The sequence below is a fragment of the Protopterus annectens genome, chromosome 10.part0 (assembly GCF_019279795.1).
Source record: "Protopterus annectens isolate FY-2018-M chromosome 10.part0, PAN1.0, whole genome shotgun sequence".
Lineage (NCBI taxonomy): Eukaryota > Metazoa > Chordata > Ceratodontiformes > Protopteridae > Protopterus > Protopterus annectens.
This window is the reverse complement of record NC_056744.1, coordinates 1,268,170,359-1,268,185,598: the sequence shown is the minus strand read 5'-3', so window position 1 is coordinate 1,268,185,598 and position 15,240 is coordinate 1,268,170,359. Positions and strand designations below refer to the sequence as shown.

General features: G+C 33.5%; 1 protein-coding gene across 1 annotated transcript in view; it reads left to right on the top strand.

Moving 5' to 3' along the window:
- Positions 1–15,240, top strand: part of ASTN1 (astrotactin 1) — a 5,143,480-nt gene that overhangs the window by 619,995 nt on the left and 4,508,245 nt on the right. The window contains exon 3 of the mRNA XM_044086860.1: positions 1,426–1,810. Coding sequence (XP_043942795.1) covers positions 1,426–1,810 — 385 coding nt within the window. The remainder of the gene's footprint in view (positions 1–1,425; positions 1,811–15,240) is intronic.

The following is a 15,240-nucleotide window of genomic DNA, read 5'->3' as shown; positions in this document are numbered from 1 at the left end:
GCCTTACAGCCTTCACATACTGAATCATTCTGAGATCGCAATAGAAGGTTTCTGCTAAGCATGAGGCTGTTCCAATACTGCCTTAGAACACCCAGTGCTCGTGGGTCACTGAGTATGGGTCACAATGAGGCAATATGCATCAGAAAATTCAGAAACATGGTGCAGTAACAGGATATCCATAAGAAAGAGTATTCCTCTAAAAAAGTCTTTTGAGATAAAGACTGCAAAATAGTTCCGGTTATTTAAACCTGGGAGAGGGAATAAATGAACAGCAGTATCTATGGGCTGTGCAACTGGGTTTAAAACTAGTAGCTCTGAGAGTTGGGTCTTCATTTCAGCCTTTGGGCTGTGTAACTGGGTTTGAAACTAGTAGCTCTGAGAGTTGGGTCTTCATTTCAGCTTTTGGGCTGTGTAACTGGGTTTGGAACTAGTAGCTCTGAGAGTTGGGTCTTCATTTCAGCATTCTAATTCACTGCAGCATATCAAAATCCTTCAAAGTTCACAAGTCATTCTGCACATTGACAAGAAACACAGGTAGGATGGTTCAGTGTATAGTGTTTTATATTTAATGTGTTTAAATATATAAAAAAGGGCCTTTGCAGGCCAGGACATTCCCATGCTGAGGTTTTTTTTCTATTGAGAGCAAATGCTCTGCCTACCTCACTTCACTCAGTTCACTTCAAGCTATGTGGCTCATCTGCTCAAGCTCTACCCAGTGTAGAGAAGCTTATCATATTTTATTTTTGTGTTATTTTTTTTATCTTGAAAAAATAAAAGTATATAAAATGCTTTGTCTGCTGAATAAGTCATGAGACAAGAATTAATGTAGCAGAATGAAGGCACCAAAACTCCATTCATGCAAATATCATTCTACAAATAGATTTGTCACTGTAGTGAAAAAAATTCAGACCACATTCAGTTTTGTATTAAATCTGAAGTGAGCTTTCAGCTCTTTTAACCTTGATGAGGGTACAATGGTTCAATCAGGTCTCCCTGGAGGACACTGCCTGCTAACCTTGTTGCATAGCCATGTCTCTGCTGGTTAAGGGCTCTGACACTTTATTTTTCTGTGGATTCTATAGCTCCATCAACTTGATTATTTATACTGGGAGCCCACTGTCTCTCGTGATGCTGCTAGTAACTCTTGATTCTGTTTCTTTTGCTGGGAAATAACTGCTTTCTATAAAGACCTACTGATGCAGATAACTTGACAGCCACAATTGTTTGTTATTCATGTTCACAGCCATCTTAGAAGCAGTGTCACGTAATTTTAGAAGATTGCATTATAATGAGTTTAAGTAATGAGATACGTCACATATATGATTACATAACCATGGTCCCTGCACACCATGGTATTACATAATTACATATAGAATGGATAAGTGGGGCATAAGTGACTTTTCTTTTGTTGTTCTAATCCAACAGGGTGGAATGATTGCTCTTCTTCTCTCCATCTTGTGCCTTGTCATGATCCTTTATACTCGAAGACGCTGGTGCAAACGTCGACGAGTCCCACAGCCACAGAAGAGTGCTAGTGCAGAGGCAGCAAATGAGATCCACTACATTCCTTCAGTCCTCATTGGTGGACAGAATCGTGAAAGCATGAGGAATACCAGGGTACAAGGTACTGGAACACTAAGTATTCGAGAGACACCAATTCTGGATGGATATGAGTATGACTTGACAGACCTACGGCAACACCTCCAACGTGAGTGCATGAATGGTGGGGAGGACTTCACAAGTCAGATGACTCGTACATTGGACTCACTGCAAGGCTGCAATGATAAGTCATCTATGGACCTTACACCAGGTATGATGATATAAGTATTTGTAATACTGAGATAGCATATAAACAAAAATTACTTGGCAAGCCAAGCTATCATGCATCAGTATAGTTATTATTGTCATGCATTTCATATTTCTGTCTGTATGCAGTGCTGTATGCCCTATAGCAACCAAGCAAGGAAAGGCTGAAAGGCATATGGTGTTAGCAAATATTAACAGCAAAATAAAGACTTTCTATGTAATAGCTTTACTTTTAAATAATACATACATACATACATACATACAAATATTTCAAGCACGGGCATTAATGCCCCTTTAGCTTGCCAATATACCAAAACACTTGTTCCCATAATAAGTATCCAGGCTGTTCTTAAAAATATGTAAACTAGTACTTGCTTTAATGTAATTTGGCAGTCTGTTCCATGCATCAGCTACTCTGTCAGTGAACCAATTAGTACACTTCTCATTCCTATAGAATCTTCTACATAGGTTGTCTGATGATTCTCTAGTACTTTTTGTTAATCCCAAACATTCCCAGAGGTAGTCACTAAATGCCCTATATACCTGAATAAGATCTCCTGTACAAGTTCAGATATTTTAGTCATTTTCATAATAACTTAATTTTTTTCATCCATGGATACCTTTGGTATATTTCTGCTGTACTCTTTCCAGTTTATTCATGCTTGTTTTCTTATAGGGTTTCCACATTGTTATTCCATACTCAACTTTGGGTCTAATGTAACTAACAAACAATGGCTTCATTATTTTTGATTTCCTAGACTTTATAAATGTTCTATACAACCTATAGTTCTATAACTATCATTAACCAATTGTTTTTATATGAGTAGAAAAAAATCATAGCTGAATCTACCCATATACCCATGTCCTTAAATGAGTCTACAGTTTCAATCACTGTGTACTGTACTAAATATTAACCTTTCAATTTATGCCTATCAACTCTCATATGCTTAGTTCTTGATGTATTTATCAGCATATTATTCTCCTGTGCTCAAATGGTCAATTTAGTCAAGTTATTTTGCAGACATGCCTTACGTGTAACACATGTAATAAGTGTGCCCAATTTCAGGTCATCTGCATATAGACTGTAGAACACCTCAGATGAAAAAGTTAGGTCAAAAAGATATCTAAACAAGTAAGGGTCTAGGACAGAGCCCTGCAGGATACCCTGACTGTAACCAAGTATTTTGCCTGTCCAATTGCTGTATGATACTTGCCATGCCCTATTTGTAAGCCATGCAGCTATCCATCTTTTCAAGAGTACATCAATACCTAGTCGTACTAATTTATTGATCAGTGTTACGTGTATGACTCTGTCAAATGCTGAAGTTAAATCTGTATAAATTACATGACAGCACAATATTTTATTCATAGCTGTTATTATATTGTTATAGAACATCATGTTACAGGTGATAATAGATATGGTTTCGATATATGCATGCTGATATATGGTTTCAAGTCCCAACCTATCCACTTCTAACGATAACTTATCAAATATTACCTTCTCCATTACTTTTCCACAACATGAAAGTAGGCTTAAGGATCTATATGAATCTGGGTTTGTCCTACTCCACTTTCCATTAAAAACAGGGTTAATAAGCGCATGTCTCCAATCTTGAGGAATCTCCCCATATTTATATGATCCAGTGAATAATAGATATAATAGTACCATAAGTTCTTACTGAACTGTTCTCAGGTCATTATTACTAATTCCATCTCATCCTTGTGCTTTGTTCAGATCCAGTTTGTGCAGTTCTTTTTCAATATAATCTAATTGTATTCCAGTATCTGGGGTTACCTGGATGTCACTAGGACAACTTATCACCCCTTTTGTAGAGCCAAACTGTTTTGCATAAGATTTTGTAAATATATCTATAATCTTTTGTGTCTGAGAATAAATTTTAGAATCTGCACACGATTTATCAACTTGTGTGTCTTTACTCCTTCCACATGTTATGTATCTATAAAAAGGTTTCCTATTATGTTCAATATCTTTATATAAATTCTCTTCAAATTTTGCTTGATCTTGTCTCACAATATGCTTAATCTGTTTGTCTATCTTGTTTATTTCAGTTTTTAAAGTTGTAGTTCAACCTTTCTTCCATGTCTTATATTTTTTGTTTCTCACCATAATCAGATATCTTGTTCTTATGGAAATATATCCCCTTGATGTTATATGCCTAAATCCTGATGTTAAATTTTTTTGATTTTTTTTGCACTCATTTCTCTTTCAAACCTTTCTATATTGCAGCTGAAGTTTTTCCACTGAACACCTCCCTCCAGTTAGTTTTACATAGTGACTGATTTGCTCCCATATAATCTGTAATTAGCCTTCTGTGCATTGGCTTAGGTTTCAGGTGTGCATGATCATGTCTGAAGATGGATTACCGGAAAGCCAAAACTTAGTTGCATTTTTCTCTAAAATGATTAACAAAAAAATGCACAGTCAAACTAAAACTGATAAATCCAAAAAAATACCACTTCTGTTTTTTTACATTTCTGATGAAGTCTTGTTAACAAAAGTGTTGATTAAAGAAAGTTTATGCTAAATATTCTTTTGTGTTTTCGATTGTGGCAGTGGTCTTTTTTTGTTTTTATCATTTTCTCTAAAATGGTTTAGCTGAAACTATGTAATTACCTTATTAGAAAAAAAATACAAATTGTTATATGGCATTTACATGTGAAATTTAATCAGGAAAAGGTAATTAGTTCTATGAAGGAGAATATTTTGTTTTTCAAGAATTATGGCTTCAGTTTCTTAGCTCAGATTCTTACATATGTTCGTAAATAAATAAACAAAAAATGCCTTACTTCATATTTATTCTTTATTATAAGACAGAAATGGAATTCAGTGTTTCAGTATCACTGCCATATGAAAGGTTTCATCTCATTAGTAGGAAATGTGCTGCATGTGTTACTGATTGGACTGACTAACAGCTTGCTAGATATGCTGCAGTGAGTTTTGTTGTGTTACTTGGTGCATTTGACATCTGGCCTGCATCATGTGATTAATATTCATGCTTAATTGCTAAGCAATGCTTAAGATTTAGACTTCTTTTTCAGTATTTAAAATGTATGAAAATGGGACAAAATCTGGGTCAGTTCCCATAGAGCTGTTATCTTGCATTGTACATAAAAGTCATTGTCTACTTGAGTTGGCACCCTATTGGTACCTCTCTGTTGTGGTATTCTTTGAAGACTATGATCTAGGCAATAAACTACTCTCAGAGCTTAAGTGTATAGGAAGGTTGTATTACTGTCCTGTTTTTGCTCAGTAGTACTGAATATAAGAGTGCAATTTTACATGATGGCTAGACTTTTTTAACATTAAAGACTATGTCTAAAGTCATGAAACAAACTTTTCAAACAAACAAACAAAAAAATAACTGGTTGCATGCATCTTTATGCATGTGAACACTTTTGTAAGAAAATAAAAGTGCATTTTGTAGTCTATAGAAATGTAAATTTGAAAAGATTGCTTCTGAACATGGAAGACAAAATGTACAGAGCTGTGCTTATGACATGAATATTCATGGAATGGCAGGCGGTGCTTATGTCACTTTGGGTTCCAGTAGTAATTATGCTGGATTAGCATAGGTAAGTAATTGTAAATTGGTTATATAATTGCCAAATTATTAAATTAACAGTTTGGCAAAAAATATTCTTCTAATTGCCAACTGTCTCAGACGAAATCTCTCCACAAGACAGTTAACTAAGGAAATTCCCCTCTTAGTCTAAAGGTGTTTTTCCCAGGACGCATTCTCAATTTCATCCTCTTGTTAGCCTTCACTTTCATAGATTCACTTTTCTCTCATTAAAACTAACTCTCCCCTCACTTCATCTTCCCCTAAACCTCTAAAAATCCTTTCTACCCTCCCTGTCTCAGCCATTCTTCCTTTAGTTTAGTTATTCTCCTGTGATCCTCATGTGTTTCATTCCCTGGGCAGTTATCATTCCCTAGGAAGTGTTAGTCTTTGTTATTCTATGTTCCTCGCTATTGCCAAACTCCACAATTATATCTTTAAAAATCTTCCACTCTCTCAGTAATTAACTAACTAACTATATATCTGTTTCATTCTTTCAATGGGCTTCAATATGTAAAATATTTAATAAGATAATTTGCAATGGACATCTGCTCTTCTTCTTTTTGGGGCATTCCTTATTGTCGTATACCTATCTCAAGATCATCCCTCTCATAACCTTGACTGTCACAAGAATGACAGCCTCTGTTTTCTTTTGACAGGTTGGCCATGGCACTCTTTAAAGCTCAGCTTCTTGGAACTTTGATTTTGAAATATTTGTCTTATATTGATTTCTGTAACTTGTCTGATGCACCTTTCCAGTGTGTCCAGTTGTCAACAAATAAACACAGATCCTTGATTCAATTGCTAACAGCTTCAACTTCAAGTTTTGGACTTTCTGATTCCTTTAGTATTCTTGATATAAGATTTTGTAATAAGAACAATGAAAAAAGAAACTACATTTGCTACATTTCCCAAAGTTTAACTATGTAATTCAAATCTTCTGTAGACAAATTAAGTATCAACAATTGGATTAAAGATAATTAGAATATGTTTTTAGGCTTTCCTAAAACTTTAGAAAAGATAGTTAGTGAAACATGTTTCACTGAGAAAATAAGAACTGATTTAAAAGTCATTTTTCAAAACAGTCTCAACAAGTTAAGTGTGACTAAAACTCCTATAAAAAGGGGTATAGTAGAATGTTATTACTGTCATTTCTGTAAATATTTATACATAGAGTTTGATTATGTTTTAATTTGGGAAAGACTGATTAAGATTCCTGGAGTTTTAGTCTTTATATATGACTTATTTGGCCAGATGCACAAATCTTGTGGCATTTTAATTAAGGACCATCAGGGAACTCCTTAAAAGGATTTATGAGGAATTGTATGCAGACAAGCACAATGACTGTTTGAATGCTCTGTTAAGGCACTACATAGTTTTTAAACCCAAATTAGTTTTTTTATTTGTTGTTGCTGATCAAGTCAAACATTATGAATATAGGTTTGATGTTGAGATCCAATTAGATTGGATGGAATATAGCTGGTGATTGACACTAGAAGCATGTTGTCATCTTGGGTTAATTGAGAAAAAGAACTTTAAAGTTTTCGTAAAATGGAGTTTTGAAACATTAATTCATATGTTTCATCATGTGACATTTTGGTCATGTAAGGGTATTGTCTGATTTTTTATTCAGTCTGATGAAGTCTTATAGTAAGACAAACTACCTTATTGTACTGAATATTAAAGTTTATTGTTTTGTTTGATTTTTAAGTTGTTATAAAAACAAATGAAACTGCTATCATAACATTATGGACATAAAACAACTTGTATCCGTCTAACCATAAGAATGTCAGTCCAGACAGAGAAATACTCCAATAAATGCAGTCCAATATAAGTACTTTGGTTTTACACTTGACAACACTCTTTCCCTGAAGAATCACACAGAAAATTCCCCTAAAGTTATTGCCCAACTTAAAGCAACCTACTGTATTTCTAACCATTTAACTTTAGGAGCCAGAAGAGCAATAAGTAAAAAAGTATTAATTTCGAACCTAGAATATGCTCTGTCCATACTCAGTCTGGCTATAACACTAATCTAATTCAAAACTACTTCCACTGTCAGTTTCACATTTATGATCTTAAATGAACACTACTGTGTGTCCCTTGTGCATAAACTATAAGTGAAAAACTAATAATACTCACCATAAAACCAGGATAACAATGCTTTTACACTATTGAGGCCCCCATACAACCTGACTCTCAGAGAAGGATTTAGTAATAATATTCATGTCAAATGGAATAGCCATCCCAAAAAACAAGACAAAATATGGATAATGAAGCTCTTAGATGTAAACTATATAAAAAAACTCATATCAGAAGAAACCACATATGATGAATAACAATCCAAACATTTTTGATAAAGTAAGTGCTTTTGTTTTATTTAAACACATTCTCTGACATCCACAACACTTCCTCAGACTTTATCAAAATTATAATAGTTTACACTTAAATAGCTTTAAATGACTTGCATGATCAATCATATGTTAAAATCTTAAATTAACTATAGATTCTGCACACAAACACCTGATGCAGCATAAACCAGATGGTGTAAGACATTTTAACTCATTAGCACCAATGTGGTGTGGAATGTCACACCTCTAGCAGCCTCACATCTCTTGCATTCCAGAGCATTTTCTAAAAAATAAACTTAAAAAGCATAAGATAAACAAACACAAATATTTTGTAAACAATAAAAGCATTTGAACTGTACAAATAGCAATGCTATCAGTAAGAAGTATTCCTTATAGTGCTAACAGTTAGTGATACATAATTTTTCCATAAATACTGTAGTATAACACACACAAACCCCAAATTATATTTTTGTAAACTTTCTCAAACAAATATTTAGATCTTGAAAATTATACAACTTAGGCATATATTATTAGAACATTTTTGTTAACCAGACATAAACTTTCACATGACAACAAGATATTCCTCTACAAGTGCATGTTTAATGAGATATTTATAGAATAATGAAAACCTATGTTTAATTCTATAATTAGCAATACAAATAATACCATATATCTCTCAAGATATGTAATTTGCATTGCAAACATTAAAGGCAGTTTTCTTAAAAAAATATCCAAGGTTTTACCTAATGTCATTAAACAATTTATGAAGAAAACTCTTCTGGCTGCTAAAGAACTTCAAGTTAAAGGGTAGAAGAAACAAAAACAAAAAGCCAGAAAGCCAATGTCCAAAAGTTTAATAAAAGCACAATGGAACAAGTCAAAACTTCTGAGTATAAAACTCTTTTTCAGTGCATAGTAAAGGTAGTGCAACTCTCATTTAAAATACAAGCACCAGCCAAACAGAATAATACAAAGTCATGTGGCATAAAAGTAAGCACATGATAAAAAATATTATAAAAAATAAATCATGTTAGACATTTATAACATATATAACCTACATAACACAGCTCAGAAACGATAGCACAGCAGAGAAAGAAAAAAATGCATTCTAAAAATATCAGATTCAGCACATATAATGAAAAACTATATATCTATTATATAAAATACAAAAAAATCACTACAGAAGAACCACTACAAAAAGTCATGCTTCATTTTAAGTACTGGTTTAATACTATTACTAGAATTAAGCCCTGGTAATTTATCATCTCTAAAATAGTTAATACATCTGTATTTCACTAGTTCAGTTCTAATTAGCATATCACCACCACGATCATCATGAGAGAACTATTTTATAGTATCCTAAATTTAAATTTATGCCCATGACGATGAGTTAAAACATGTTTGGCTAATGCAGTGCTTTCAATACTTTTCTTGATATCAGAGAGATGTGCACATAGCCTCTCTTTTAATTTGAAATTAGTCTTTCCAATGTAAAAACAATCGCACCAGGTGCAATTGGCAAAATAAACCACATTTTCAATATAGCATGTACCTGATGCACTAAATGTAAACAACTTATGACTTGCGGGGTGCTTAAAATATAGGTCATTATTAATTTCTTTACAATAAATACAATCAGAACAGGGAGTGGCACAGGCCTTTTTATTAGCTGTATTAGTCTTTTGATTAACATTTAAATCTTTATAACATAGATATTGCCTTAAATTCCTTTATTTCTTAAATATAAACTTTGGTCTAGCCCCTAATACATTATTAATCTCAGGACTATTGCTCACTATACTCCATTTTTTTCAATAATTTGCTTAACCAAATTTGCATGTCTATTATATCTCATTATATAGCCAATGTTATAATCACTAGTACTATTAAGCGTGGTCTCGAAATTCTGAGCATATAAATAGAGTTTAGTTGAACCATTTCTTTCATTCTTCACCAACTCTTTGGTGTTTTCAATAAGTACTTGATTATAACCCCTACTTAAAAAAATCACCTGCCGTACAATTCATTTCAGATAAAAAAACTTTCTTCCTTTGTACTCAGCCTACTGGCTCTCAAAAACTGATTTTTAACCACTCTAGTATATATATGCCTGGAATGCATACTCTCTGAGTGAACATATCTAACCACCTGCACATTTTTTTCTATAGATTCGAGTATCAAAACCAATGTCATTGGTAGTAACAACTATCTCAAGAAAGCTAACCATATCATGAGAGTATTTAACATCAACTATTAAACAATCAGTATTACACATTAACAATCTCAACATCACCTTGCCATAACAAAAACACATCATCTACAAAACACTTAAAAAATAATAGATGTTCATTTCTAAATGTATTTCTATGGTCATTAAAAACAAAGTTCTCTTCCTACCTACTCCACACAAGGTTAGCATATGTATTGGCACTGGGGTGACCGTGACAACTCCTAGTTTTTGATGATAAAACTTGTTATTAAAGACAAAGATATTATTGTTTAACACACTATCCGGCATAGAGCAAAGCATTTTGACTTTTAAGTTAGAGAAACCACTGTGTGCATGAAGAAATTCTCTAATGGACTCCAAGCCATAATGATTAGGAATAGCCATCAATAAAGATTTTCTGTCCATAGTCACTAACAGCAATCTGTCATGGTTATTAGCTATAGACTATTCTTTCAAACTCTTTAAAAAGTCCCTAGTATCTCTGATATAATTTCTATGTGACTACAATAATGGGACAAGTTTCTTCTTTAAATACTTTGAGACAGCAGTAGTAATCAATCTATTCCCCAAAATAAGTGGCCTCATGGGAGGTGTGCTTAAATTTTTATGAATTCTAGGGAGGCCATAAGCTAACAGGATTACTGGATTAGATAAATATAGAAAATGATGCATTTCTGGTGTTATTAGGTCTTCCATAAGTGAGTTATATAAATAATGCTTAACCGTATTAATAACGGTGACTAAAAAGGTCTTATTAACTTCAACAAATGTTTTGGTATCAGCCAAAAATCATATAGCCATTCATTATATTGACTGACATTCATCACAACAATTTTTTCACCTTTATCAGGTTGCTTTATAATTATGTTAGTTTTACGGCAAAACCTATTAAACTGTTCGCATTCACTATTATTTAAATTAAGAAATTTACAAACTTTTTTCTCTTGAAAAACAGCACATACATCTCCTGTTCACATAGCGTATAAAACGCTTTAACTGTTCGAGTGCTAAGAGGAACAGAAATACTAGTACATTTTAAACAATCGCTCTCTTGGCCTACATCATGTTTATAGAGTAACTTTAAATCAACAGTCGTAGCAAGGAGCCATAATTCAGTCAACATTTCACTAAAGACTCCCTCACAAGAAGAAATAAATGAAAACCCTTTAGTTAATACATTCAATTCAGAGGCACTGAAAAATAGTTAGACATGTTAAACACATTGCAGCTATTTTTCATTACGTCCCTTGTTTCTTGTTCCTTGTTAACGCCCCTACTGAGCCTACCTTGGTAGAGTTCTGCAGTCCCATCTGCATTCCCATGGTCAGTTCATTCTCCACTTCCATTCTGAATCTCTTCGGACTCTTGTTTCAACTTCTGGACTCCTCTCTGATCCAAATAGGATGTTCCAGCTGAAAAACTGCAGGTGTTAAAAAAGCATCTTTATTAGCAGCAAGGACAGAGACATCAGCTTGAGCACCACTACTAGTTAAACTACCATTAGGTTCATTCAATGAGTTGTTAGAATTTCTTAAGAAGAAGCTGTCCAAATCCTGGACAGCTTCACTACATTTAATGTGAGCCAATATTGAGGGAAAAGCACACTCATTGGACTCAGGTCCATCAACTGATATCTGCTCATCACTGGAAAGAAACAGCTGTTCGTGCAGTTTGTGACGTCATCTGTTTAAGGTCTCCTGGCCAATAGAAAATATTCTTGGTCTTAAAGTCATTCATATCTCAGAGTAATTTGCACTTTTTAATAGAAATTAACTTATCTTTGTATGCTGATGGTTTCGCTAGCATTTGTCTATATTCGCTAGTGACACATTTAAAGTCAGCTGAGCTTATAAGTTTATCTTCCAGCACTTCAATTTCGGTCGTTAACTCAGTTTGATATTTAACTAAAACTCACAATTGTACTTAGAAACCACTGAAAATAAAAATAAAGAGTTTCATCAGATTTTATGCAAGGGGTGCAAACATTCATTATAACTAAAATATAAATTAATTTGATTTTTTTATGTTTTGTAGCAATAGTGTGTTTTTGATAAATAATTTTGTAATTTAGTAATTGTGTATGTATTTTACATTTTAAATTAGCCTTTTTGAAAGTGGTGCTTTAAATCTTAATTAATAGTAATTAAGATCATTATATAAAGGAAGTGTAGTACTGGTGCAGTTTTATCTGAAGAAGTCTTGTAATAAGATGAAAGTGCTCATCTGTGGATTTGTATAAAAGTGTTTGCTTCTACTGGTGGCCTGGAACTTTTTATTTTTATTTTTATTTTCAGTTTGATATTTAGCAAAAAAATCATTCATTAAGCACATGTAATCTGCACTTAATCTTAAATTGAGTTCTTACCATTTTAATAAAAGTTTGAGTATTTATTCCCATAGGGTGGCATTTTAGTGATTCTTGCCCCCTAGGGACTGTGCCAAGATCTAAATAAGCACAAAAACGTAATCTTTGCCATTGCAATCCCTTAAATATTTCGGTCTTGATTTCAACTAATCTCATAATTCTATGTAATTCATTTCACTCCGTGTTATTGTTATTTGCAGTCACTGTTTTGATCATACCAGCATGTAAATTCAAAAGAGGGTTATTATTAAACATCAAAAACTTCTGCAGTCCATCCAAATGGAGAATAGCAATGTTCTGAACTGTAGTAATAGAAACTCTTGGCTATAAATCCAGTGGCTGGTACATGGACACACAATAGGAAGAGACAAAAAAAATGAAAATTATGAAGAAAACTCTTTTGCCGGCTAAAGGACTTCAAGTTAAAAGGTATCAGAAACAAAAAGAAAAAAAAAAAAAAGAAAAACAGAAGTCCAGCATCCAAAACTTTAATAAAAGCACAATGAAACAAGGGCAAAGTTTTCGAGTGTAAAACTCTTTTTCAATGCATAGTAAAGTTAGTGCAGCTCTCTCATTTCAAATACAATCAGTATAATACAAAGTCTTGTGACATAAAAATAAGCACATAATCAAAAATATGATAAAAAATAAATCACATTAGACATATGTAACATATATAACACAGACCTGAAACAATACCACAGCAGAGAAAGAAAACAAAAACATATTCTAAAAATAAGTTTGAAACACCATAATATTATATGAAACAATGTAAGCATTTCATATTCTATAACATTGCTCTTTTATTCTAGCAAAAAAAAGTTAAAGTTCAGTAAACCGCAGTGGCTGCAGGTATGGTTTGTCCTGCAAAATCTTCTGTTTCTATAAAACATGTCTCACTTTGGGCACCCATATCATAGTGAAAAAAGATGGAATGATCAATTCAGTTATCTAGTTGCCAAAACGCAATAAACAAACAAACAAACAAATAAATTGTTTGGTAGCTTACATTGCTCTGCTCACACCTCATCAACTGCTTGTGTGTGTGTGTGTGTGTGTGTGTGTGTGTGTGTGTGTGTGTGTGTGTGTGTGTGTGTGTGTGTGTGTACACACATTTTAACAGCTCTTCTCCCACTGCATCAAACAGACATTATACCCAAACTTCTACTACATTTAATGCAGCTCCTTCCCATATCCTACTGAGAATTAAGCACTTAACCTCTAAATACAACCCACTAATAATACAATGGGGCTTGAAAAACCTTACAGCAGCAAACATTTTGTAAGGTCTCCCAAACAAACAAATAAGCAGCAAAAGTCATTTTCTGTCTAGTTCTGTAGTTACACATCATTCTGTTGTTCTAAAAATCTACAGATCTTCCTACAAATTTATTAGTTTATTCCATTTGTTTACCAAGAAAGTCCAACAGGGCAAGCAAGCCTCTTTAGCAATAGTACAGTAAACTCTGTTAATCAGCACCTATGGGGATTGGTAGATGCCAGATAACTGTAGTTTCTGGTTGCTTGAGAGTTAAATAGGCTTGACTAATACTGTACCCTGTACTATTTGTTTGTTTTGACTTGCTCTCAGGTTGGAAAAAGAGAGGGAATTTATTCCTGTCTTCCTTTTTAAAACTCTAAAAATGTAAGGTATGTTTCTGCGGGGGGAAAACAGAAAGTGCAACACATGAAAATTGTACTGTATTTCTTTGATTTTTTTTTTTTTTTGCATATTGCTTGAGAGTGCCGTTTGCTTGAGCTCCGGTTAAATGACAGTTTACTGTGTGAGTACAATATACAGACTACTTAAGCAATATTTTGCAGCATTACACACAAAGCTTCACAAGAACTATTTACAGTAGTACTTATGCAAGATACAGGAAGCTCTGGTATCATTAGTAGCATTATGTACAAAGTGTGGATCAATAAAGCAGATGCCTATGAAATAAACAAGTATATTTTGCAGTTAATACTAATACTAATAGTCTCTCTTCCACTAAGGAAAGTTTCTCCCTACAATCCTAACTTTTTTACTTTTATTATTGCTCTACATACTTTCTAACAAATCATACTCCTATCAAATTCTATCACTCATGTGAGTCCACAAAGAAAACCCACATGTGATTAGCCCAAATAACTGAAATGTACTATTATGTTAACTGCCCTTAGTTATATTATCTGTTAGAAGCTGTATTGAACCTAACTCAAGTCCTCCTGTGCCATCTTTCACAGGACAATCAAACTGGAAATAAAATATTTTTTCTTAAAACAGGTAGAAATTTGAATACTTTCTAAATACTCAATCTCTTGACATAGTAGGCATTTCAAGATCCAGGTTGATACAATATAATGCAACTACCTTCTGAACTATATCTGCCAGTTTAACAGCAAGTCTTTAATAAGAGTAGGTAGGTGGACCTTACTTCTAATAAAACACAACTGTCATAATAAAATGAAATCCTGTTATTACTATGTCCCTAACTTACAGCTCCTTCAACTATAGCTGGGACAATCTCTCAATATTTCCCTTGACCTAGCCAACAGCTTTCAACTTCATTTCCCTCCAAATTTAATACACTTTCATGTTCTGGAAATGCTGCAGCATGAACTGGAGAGAGAACAGATGTTGTCTTACCTGGTACTTCAGTCCAAACTTACTCTCACCTGCAAATAATGAAATATTAGACTTTTTTACTGGCCATGACATTACATAATTAACATACCAGATACAAGTGTCAGATATGGGAAACACTCTTCTAGATCTTGTTTAAGTTAACATTCAACACAATCCTAAGTATATTTGCACCCTCGATCTCTCCCTGAGCAATCACTGCCTTGCATCTCTCATTCCACATCTAACAAGTAAAAAGCCTTACATTAAACTCACTTCCATTTGGTCCAAAATTC